This window comes from Pyricularia oryzae, chromosome 1, assembly GCF_000002495.2.
Source record: "Pyricularia oryzae 70-15 chromosome 1, whole genome shotgun sequence".
NCBI lineage: Eukaryota > Fungi > Ascomycota > Sordariomycetes > Magnaporthales > Pyriculariaceae > Pyricularia > Pyricularia oryzae.
The window spans coordinates 999,065-1,008,987 of record NC_017844.1 but is presented as its reverse complement, the minus strand read 5'-3'; the positions used below and the strand labels follow the sequence as shown (position 1 = coordinate 1,008,987).

Below are 9,923 nucleotides of genomic sequence, written 5' to 3'. Positions count from 1 at the left end.
ACCCGCTATCCACCGACCTACCAACCACGACCGTTAATTTAGACCAAAAACGAAAAACGCTGCAAATCGTCCGCCAAATTAAAAAAATCCAAAAATTGGTTCGCCAAAACGCGTTAAAAACGCAGGCGAGGCAGGAAAAATAAATTAACAAAAAGCGGCGACCAATAAATTTTGGGGTTAACGAATATATTTTCGTTAAAAAAAAAGGGTTTCCGACAACCGCACCGACGACCAAATTGGATTTATAATGGACCGGACCATGGCAAATTTTAAAAAAATAAAAATATAATTATATTTTGGACGTATTTAAATCGTTTAAAAAAAAAATTTGTTCCACGCAAACCGCCTCCGCAAAACCGCAATAAACCCATTATTATAATAAAAAAAAAACCGCCTCCGCCAAAAAAAATTAACGGAAAACCAAAATTTGTGGTCGATAAAATTTTAACGTCCCGATTATTTGGCCGGAATAAGATATTGCAATACCAGGTCGCATAATAAAAATATAATCCAAACGACACGTAATACCCGGCTAAAAATTTCAAAAATTTAACGATAATTTTTGACGATTTCCACAAAAAATATAAAAATGCCGCAAAACCGCCGAAACAATTGGTAATTTGGATAAAAACCGCTGCCGAAAATAAATTGGACGAACCGAATTAGGAAGATAACGTGGCGGAATATGGAAAATTAAACGGTAAAAGGAAAAAACGACGATATGGTTAATTTAACAAAAATTTCGCATAATTATTTACGTCGATATACGAGGTTTGGAAAGGGGTAATGTAACATTTGGACCATAAAATTACCAGACCCTAACCCTGACCCTGGACCAACGACCCACCAGGGTAATACCTTTATCGACGTCGCGTCAAATTTAAAACTTTGTTTGTTTCCTTTCCTCTGTTCAAAATAGAATCTTCGTCGATAGATACCAATAAACTAGCTTCCGTGCTATGCTTACCCCGGGCCGTGACAGCCAGCACGTGTGGCTTGAAACCACTCAGTTGGCCTGGGCACCCTGGGAGTTGCAGAGCTTCTCGCAGTAGTAGGTGATCTGCAACGGGATATTCTTTGTCAGAGGCTGTGCCCAATAGAAACCATAAATCACCCCCACGTGTGGTTCAAACTTACCTCGTCTCCACCAAGGTGCCAACCGTTGGACAAGCATTGAATGCCGTCAAAGACGCAGTCGGGGCAAGAATCCCACTGGTTGTTACCGGTGTGGCGGTTCCTGTAAAAGTTGCAGGCGCACTGCGTGGCCGCGGAGTCGATCTCGTAGTCGACGTAGCTGCCGTAGGTGATGCCCTGGGGGGTGCCGTTGCCAGTGCTGCCGTACGATCTGTTCTGTACGCAGACGGCGGCGCTGTGGAGCCTGGCGGAGGCGCTGTTGGAAGGGTGATTTGCCGTTAGAGATTGCTTACCCAGACACTTGGGCCACCAACTGGAGGTAAGGTGTTGACAGTTGTGAGGTTGGAGGGGAGGGTTTCATCTTACCCCATGATAAGACCCGCAAGGGTAACGAGCTGGGAGACGGAGATCTGCATTTTCAGTCTCGGTGCGGACGCGGAGAGAAGATGCTACAAGAGTCCTGTGGAGGGGAAAAGAGGCAGATTCAAAAAACCAAAGAGTGACTGGGGCTTGGCAATGATGCTGCAGAAGCTGGCCTGGAACTTTTCAAAAACCCGACCATAGGGAGAGGGCGGCTGGGCCTGATATAGGGCAAAGGTGAAGTCGGAATAAGATAACCTTGGCATGTAACCCCACCGGAATCTCGGCAACGCTTCACGTCGTGAGCAAATCAAAGCTCTGGAATCCCCTGTTATGGGGGTCGAAATACACGTGATGAATACCCCGTTTCCCCAATGCAACCTAAATTTTAAAATCGCAAGGCTTGCACCTGTCAGTTAACGCACCTGCAGCTTCAGTTCACGATGACTCGTAATGCTCCTATCAACAAGCGATGGCAGGTGATCACACCTTCTCCGCCAGCGTCGTATCATTTGCCGAGTCATAAAGTGCGGAATGCGAACCGAGACATGGACGTTATTTTGTCCTTTAGGAGTGATTAGGTCGTTTGCTATGCCGCTTTCGGCGTCGGTAGGTAATCACTCACCCTCTTTTGACATCTCGGTTAGCTTTAACCGTCGGGTCGAGCTCAGGTCCATAGTAGTGGGACAGCAGTATCTCGTCGAGTTTGTCTCTCCAGGCGCAATCTTCCGAACCTCATCTCCCACGCATTTGTTTAATCTATAGCGGTGAGGAGGTTGATAGGAATATTCTAAGCGAGACGTGCTTGACTAGCCTCAACACTTAGACGATTGCAACATAGTGGGCAACGTGTGCTTTACAAGATAGGAAACGAGATACGCTTGGTGGAGGCTTTCGACTTGTGCGCGGAGAGGACAAAGAGGGGACACCATCTACGTCTTTCAAGTATCTATAAAGAGACGTCCATGATGCCACCGAATAGTCTCAATTCTTTCTGCTCCTCACCCGCTCTCAGCCACATTCTTTTGACCCCTGCCATCTCATCCTCAGGTTCTCGTTTGCTCAAGCCCCCTCGGTCACTCTTCTCGTTCACAGCAACAATTAATTCAAAATGGTCTCTGTTCGCATCGCCACTTGCCTCGCGGCCTTTGCTGCTGCCGTCAGCGCCGCTCCTGTCCTCCCTGCCGAGAACGCTCTGACCTACGAGACCCTCAACGTGACCGACACCGCTGACCGCACTCTCCGCAATGGAGAGCGTGTCGTCTTTGGCAACGGACGCAGTAATTACTCCTCCCCGCCCCCTTACTGGTCATTTTCACAGCGGGTTCCCTTTCCGACTAACTCATCAACCCTTGTCGTGTAGCCACCGTCGTCTCCGAGGCCACCTACAAGCTTCTCCTGAAGCTCGAGGGCGTGTCTGCCGAGACCCCCGAGATCGACTGGGACTACATCAAGTCCGGCGAGAAGTTCGCCGGCAACTACCGCAACGGGACAAGCCTGGACAAGCGCGACTGCAGCAACGACATCTCGTACACCGTCGACACCAAGCAGCGGTTCGTCGACTGGGACGTGCAGATGTCGCCCGTCATCATCGGCGCCGGAAACCACGGAATCGACATCACCATCTCCAAGTCGTGGACCGTCTCCAACGGCATCACCGTCAGCGGCGGCTTCGACCCCAGCTCCCTCTACTCGAAGCTCGGTGCTTCGTTTGGCGTCGACTACTCGCGCGTCTGGACTACTTCTCAGGGCTACCTGGTCCGCGCCACCGTCGATGACGGCCAGACTGGTGTTGTTATCACCGAGCCTTGGGTCAACCGCAAGTACGGCCGTACCTTCCAAGGCTGCCCCGGCAGCCTCCGCCAGGTCGGCACCTTCATGGCCGACTCTCACGAGGTACGCTTTTCTTCTTCTTTCTTTCCCTAGACAGATTCCCCTGTTTCTTGCATTCGAGTAAACAGTCATCTCATCTAACATCATTCGCTTTCCGCAGGACGGTTCCTACGAGGGTGTCAGCTGGGTTAGTGGTGCTATCACCGGCTGCATCAAGAGCCAGAGCTCCATTCCCCTCACCCGCTGCCACGGATCGGGCGCCTTCAGGTAAGCCCTGGTCGCCATCGTACCTTGCAGCCCTCCGGAGCCTGGTCGACTCGCTTGGTTCCCGAGGTACCTCGAGCTACATGAGATCATTTTGACGGAGTCACTGCGCTGCTCAGCGCGATAATGGGAAGAAAGGGTCAAGGACATAATTTTTTTGCTGGGAGGGTGCATTCATGCGGACAACATTGCTTGGAACCCACTTTTATTAATCTCGTTCGTTCTTTGCAACTTGGCTTGCCTCCATTAATCATAGTACTATTATTAATTGCGCCAAGGCGGGTAGCTCCCGCTGACAATCTTAGCACTTAATTCACTGATTTATCATTTAACTGACTGATATAGATCGTCTTGTTGCAAAAGCGATTGCCGATCACCACATGGGCACTAATTATAGCTATAATGAGAGGGTGGACTGTGGGGGTGCAAGGCGAGACTGTCCCACCTGACCGAAAAGAGTAATTCGTTGCGCAACCCTAAAAGCGGGACCGGTATAAGAGCGTTGCCAAATTTGGCATATCATTCGCAACGGTAAAATTTGTACACCTACTCTGGTGTGGGCTTTGTGGGCTTTGCCGACTTTGGCAATAGTTTTGAACAAAATTAATCTGGGTACTTGATGGTTCCCGCGAACAGTCAAATTAACAAAGGCCCACGCATAGATATACGGCGACAAGGGATCATTTCTTTCACCTGATACCGTGGTAGGTGAGCAACTGATATAAATAAATATAGATTGAGATCGGCGCGGTGTGTATTGTTTCTCTGGGTGCTGCAGTGCTGATCCTCCAAAAATACCTTTCGTTGTACGTACGGCAATTATCATTGTACCGCGGACATTCGTCCCATGTATTCTTACCTGTGCATTCTTCCATGCGCATTCTCCGTAGGCCCACTGGACAAAGCCCTGAAATGAACTTTCACTTAAACAAATCAGAATGATATTTCATATCATGTTTATTGTATTCCCCTCTGTTTGTCGGATAGCTATCCGACCTCGTTGCGTATGCATCTCTTGTATTGAGTCACGTGACTGTCGGGCCTCTATTCAAGGCCCAACGCCTACGTGGATATCTTCTTGGTAAACATGTACAACAACTCAACATAATAAGCAAAAAAATCTACCCAACCGGTGTGGGCGCACTGTTGTCTCATCTACTGGTCTTGAAGGCCCTGTAGGTCCATTCAACAGCAGCTTTGCAGATGATAACATATATTCGGGTAACCTGGGTGTTACGACCAGACAGTTGGGCCGGTACCAGGGAGGCCAGGTGGGGTCACACCCCTCCTAACGATACCCGCCCAAAGAAATCACCGACCGGCAAAAAAGAATTACATAAAAAAAATTACATAACCTCACGTAATTGCCAAAAAAATAATTTCAATAATTATTAAAGGATTATAACAAATTAAAGGAAATAATTTTTGCAATTTGTAACAAATTAGGAAAAATTACATTCGGAATATAATTTATATAAAATACGTTTCTTATTATATAAATAAATTCGATTTTAGGATTATTTAGCAGCAATTAAATTTTAATTAATTTTAATATTTATTTGAAAACGATTATAATTTTACCCCCAATTATTAAAAACCCCAATTATCCAATTAAACGTTTAATTGTTTTAACCCATTATATTTTATTTTAAAAATAAATTACCCCGATATTTTAATTGTTTTTGTTTAATATTTTGTTTTAAAATATACCAAATAATACCGCCGAAATAATATTTTCCAACAAAACCACCCCTCAAACCTTTTTTATTATTAACGTTCCGGTTAACGTTAACGTTTTACGTTAAATAATCGCGACGTTTTAAACCGAAAATCGACAATTCCAAAAATAAATAACCGAATAAATTAATCGAATTAATAGAAATTATATTAAATATTTTTTATTATTATTATATAATAATATTATAAATATCCTGCAGGGATTTTTTACGGGGACCCGGGTATATTTTTATTTTAACGAGGATAATTTCGATAATAACGTAAATAAAATTATTTACGCAACCTCGTTCTTAAAAAACGACGCGCTTATTTAATTCGAACCAATTTTGCGAAATTATTTGGATTATAATAAAAGAAAAACCGTAAAATTGAAATTAACCGTATTTTCGACAATTATAATAATTTCGAAAAATATTTTAGGGGAATATTCGGTAATTTAAACGAAAAACGCACGGTTAAACGTAAATTAATGCGTTTTACCCAAACCAAATCGGCATTTAAATATATTAAAAAATTTCGATAAATTACCGCCAAATTATTATAAGGTAAAAAGGCCCTAATAGCACGTTTTTATATAAAATTTAAAAAAAAATTAAAAACGAATTAATTAAAAAAAAACGATCCGATATATTAATAAAATATATAAAATTAACGGTTAAAATCGATAACCGATTATACGAGCGAAAATTGGAACGACGCGAAAAACGCAGCGTATGGGATTTAACTTTGCGATAAATTAATATAGGACGCAAATACCAATAACCCAAACCGCTTCGCCAATATAATATTTCGTACGGCATTTATAACGGACCTATAGACCTAAATATAATTTAATACCGATAACCTCACAAAAATCCCAAAAATGGCAAATATTTCAAATGTAATAAACCAGAATATATTATACGAAATTGTCCCGAAATATATAATAGCACCCCAAAATCTACCATTAATTTTAAAAACAAATCCGAAAAACCACGAAAATTTAATATTACCAACTATAACCAAATATAATTTAACTAATATAATATAATAAATTGGACCATTTATTATAATAATAATTGCACAATTTATAATAATTCCAAAATCGACGCAAAATAATATTTATAAAAACCCCGAGGTATTTAAACCCTAGCAATAAAAAACCGAATATCCCTAAAAATAAAATAACCAACGAAATTATACCGATAAAAAATCCAATTACCCGAATTTACGAATTCGAATATTTCCGGAAAATCGGATAAAAAACTTTTGGAACAAACCCATTATATTAGGATAACCAATTAATGTTTAATATAAAAATTAAACGAAAATTTAAAAAAAGAAATCCAGCGAAAAGAAATTATATTTTTAAACCAATATAACGCAATAAGGGAAAATATCCCTTATATATACGAAAAAATATATATTAATTTACACCGAAACGACCAATTAATATAATTTCCCGGATTATTATTTTAAATATAAATCCGGCATTTTACAGGACCAATTAACGCAATTTTCGGAAACCACCCGACCTTGGATACCAAATACCCTAAATACGCAAAAATCTTTTGGGCAAAATATTTCCGAAACAATTTTGGATTCCATTTAAATAAATAAAAATCCATAATTTTTTTTTATAATAACGCAAAATAACAGGTATTTACAAAATATATATTATAACCGATCTACCAAATTAGGAAATTAAAATAAAATTTAATATTAAACCAGCCGCAATTTTTACGCCTAACGATAATTACCCCATGGCGTATTGCAATTAAGAATATTTTTTATAATATAAATGCACCCGAAACGTATATAAAATATATATATTAACCAAAACACAGGCCTGGCACGAATAAAAATCACGGTAATTAAAACTTATATTAATAACCAGAATTATATGGAACCCCAACGTATAAAATAACGAAATAACCACAAACGCACGCAAAATATTCGTACCAGCCAAATACCCATTTAACCTAATCGAAATAAAAAATAACCATATACCCAGGGATAAAAAAAACAAAAATCCACAACGCGAATCCAGCAAATTAAAAAATTAAAACAGCCAAACGGCATAGGGCACCGAATAACAATAATAAAAACGAAAAAAAAACCCTGAACGTTATATAAAATATAATAATAATATATAAATATATATTTTTTAATATATAATTTAATAATAAACCTATACAAACATTTTTCGATAATGGAGCATAAGGCAATTATGTATTCCCAAAAATTATAAAGGAACGGCGGATATTTTAACAGCAAAAAAAAACTATACCAGTTGCAAACCGTGGAAAAAAAAGCAATTTTATACGGGAACGGCATTATCGAAATAAAAACCGTATATTTTTGGATGGAAAACTACGGACGAAAAAAACGAATTACCTTGGATATTACGGAAATAAAGGACAAAAATATAATTTTAAAAAAAATTTAATTTAGGAAAAATAATTCCAAAATAAATTGGATAATAAACCAAATTTAATGGAAAAAATACCTAATTATTAAACGATTTTTTGCCTGGAAAAGTTTATGTTAATTATATGCATTATTTTGCATGTAATAAGCCCACTTTTATTTGTATATAGCCAATTTTATTTAGTGCCGAAGTGGAGTGGGGAATGGTGGAATTCCGTTACTTTGTTAATGCAGGAATGCAATTTAAAGGTCAGCGAGTGGGGTTAGCTACCCTGTACCGGGTTTAATACCCACCCTGCACCTGCGAGTCAGCTACCCTGTACCGGGTTGAAAATTTCACCAAGTCAACGTTTAAATGCAAACCCAGAGATGGTTTGTATGCAAATGAGGGTGTTTTTTCAAAAACCCATACAAATTAGTTTTTCGGAAATTCATTCGCGGCACCGGAACCTTTTCTGGCGTGCGGACCCCCACTTCGATGTCGGAGAGTATGTAAGGGAAATAAAGCAAAATCTCCCCCAACCAATTATTTATCAGTACCAAAATTATAGTGCATTTCTACCTATTATTCAGCGCTTTTAGCACTGGTTATTTACCACGCCGCACCTAGGGTTTACCCCTATATCCCCTGTTAGCACCATTGTTATTAACAGGTTATGAGCCCGGAAAGGTTCTAGCTAGTGCACTAAAGCGCACTTTGCATTATTGGAAAGCCCTGTTTTCAGGCTTTAATTTGGTTATTGTCGCATATCCGCAGCACGTATATTGACGAAGATATTGCTGTTTTTTGTGCAAATTGTTGGTTATAGGTGCTACGTTAGCACCTATCCCCCCTGTAATTACAGTGAGGGGTCGCTATATTAGCGTTTGACTCAGGCCCAATTTTCAGGCACTGCAGCGCTCGCTCGATTGCAAATCCCAAAATTTTTGGTGTGGTTTTTATGGGTTGTGCATCGCTATTGCGATTGGTTCAAATTTTTAGTGCGTTAATTAGGGTTTGCGCTAACGAGTCAGGGCCAAAACCCCTGTATTCGCCCGCTAATAGCCCAGTGATCCACTAACCGAACGCTGCAAATTACCCTGCAGGTTACCCTGCACCCACCTAGCGAATTGAACTTTCGATCGCTAGTGCACCTGGATCGGTACAAATAATACCAGGGCACCCATTAATTGTGGATTTAGGGATTCCAACCCTGTATTTTCAGTGGATTCGATCATTGAAAATAGCAATAAGCCCTATATTTGGCAAGTATAGGCCTGTAACCGTTAGAAGGCAAACGGCTATAGAAAATCCTAGATTGGGGTATTTACCCTTAGGCGACTAGGTTAGTTTTTAACTATAATTCAGGCCACCCTACAATGGAAGACAGCCCTATGTCGGGCCTCCCAGGCCCAATTCCACCGGATAGGGGCCCTGAATCCAGCCCGAATGAAGTTCTAACCGCTAAATTACAGGCGCAAGACCTGCAATTAAAAGCGTTAACTACGCAATTGGATCAACTTCAGCACACAATTCAACAGTTAACATCTCTGTTGACGCTGAAAAATGGTGAACCCACTAGTTTTAGTGGTATTGCGGGTATTAATACCCCCAATAGCGGTAATCTGGAGGCCAACCCACAGATTTTTAGCGCTAATACCGCTACCGCACCACCTAATCCACCCGGTAACCTAATTCTAGGTGACGGGATAGGTAAAGAACTATCAAAACGGGTATTTTCCTTCCCCGAAAATTGCAAATTAGTAGGGGCTAGCAATTACGACCTGTGGAAACAGGCACTTATAGTACAATTCAGGGCTATAAAAGCTGCGGAATTTATTTCCAACCCTGAAATTGGCTATAGCCTACCGGAACATGAGCAATCAGTCCTATTATTGCTTATTAAAGACAGCCTAACCAAGGAACCTTTAGAATCCATTGCATGGCATTCCAGCCCTGTAACGGCCTATAAGACCCTGGAAGATAGCTATTCCGTTGCACCCGAAATTAGCAGAGACTCGCTATATCGGGAATTTCACGCCCTAAATTTTTCGAAATTTAGAGGGTCAATACCAGAATTTAACAGCCGTTTTAATTCCCTGGTAGCTAGATTAGCGAATGCCAACGTGCAAATTAGCCCTATCGATGTACGAAATCAATACCTACGGGCCCTGGAGGGGACGTTCCCTACCTGGACCGAACGCCA

At 41.0% G+C, this 9,923-nt stretch overlaps 3 protein-coding genes across 3 annotated transcripts; 2 read left to right on the top strand and 1 right to left on the bottom strand.

Annotated features, from left to right (window-relative positions):
- Positions 1-957: 957 nt before the first annotated feature.
- On the bottom strand, positions 958-1,682 carry MGG_02223 (uncharacterized protein). The gene is made up of 3 exons (XM_003708940.1): positions 1,501-1,682; positions 1,138-1,390; positions 958-1,060 (listed from the first exon to the last, which is right to left on the bottom strand). Exons 1-3 carry the CDS (start codon positions 1,548-1,550, stop codon positions 1,007-1,009), a joined length of 357 nt encoding a protein of 118 aa, XP_003708988.1. The 5' UTR covers positions 1,551-1,682; the 3' UTR covers positions 958-1,006.
- Positions 1,683-2,605: 923 nt separating this feature from the next.
- On the top strand, positions 2,606-3,598 carry MGG_02222 (uncharacterized protein; the record flags this gene model as incomplete). Its single annotated transcript, XM_003708939.1, has 3 exons — positions 2,606-2,774; positions 2,858-3,390; positions 3,488-3,598. The coding sequence occupies 3 exons, from the start codon at positions 2,606-2,608 to the stop codon at positions 3,596-3,598; spliced, it is 813 nt and encodes a 270-aa protein (XP_003708987.1).
- Positions 3,599-7,884: 4,286 nt separating this feature from the next.
- Positions 7,885-8,347, top strand: MGG_16067 (uncharacterized protein; the record flags this gene model as incomplete). The annotated part of the gene is made up of 3 exons (XM_003708938.1): positions 7,885-7,999; positions 8,157-8,225; positions 8,289-8,347. Coding segments are annotated over 3 exons (243 nt in total), but the record flags the coding sequence as incomplete, so codon positions are not given.
- Positions 8,348-9,923: the final 1,576 nt, after the last annotated feature.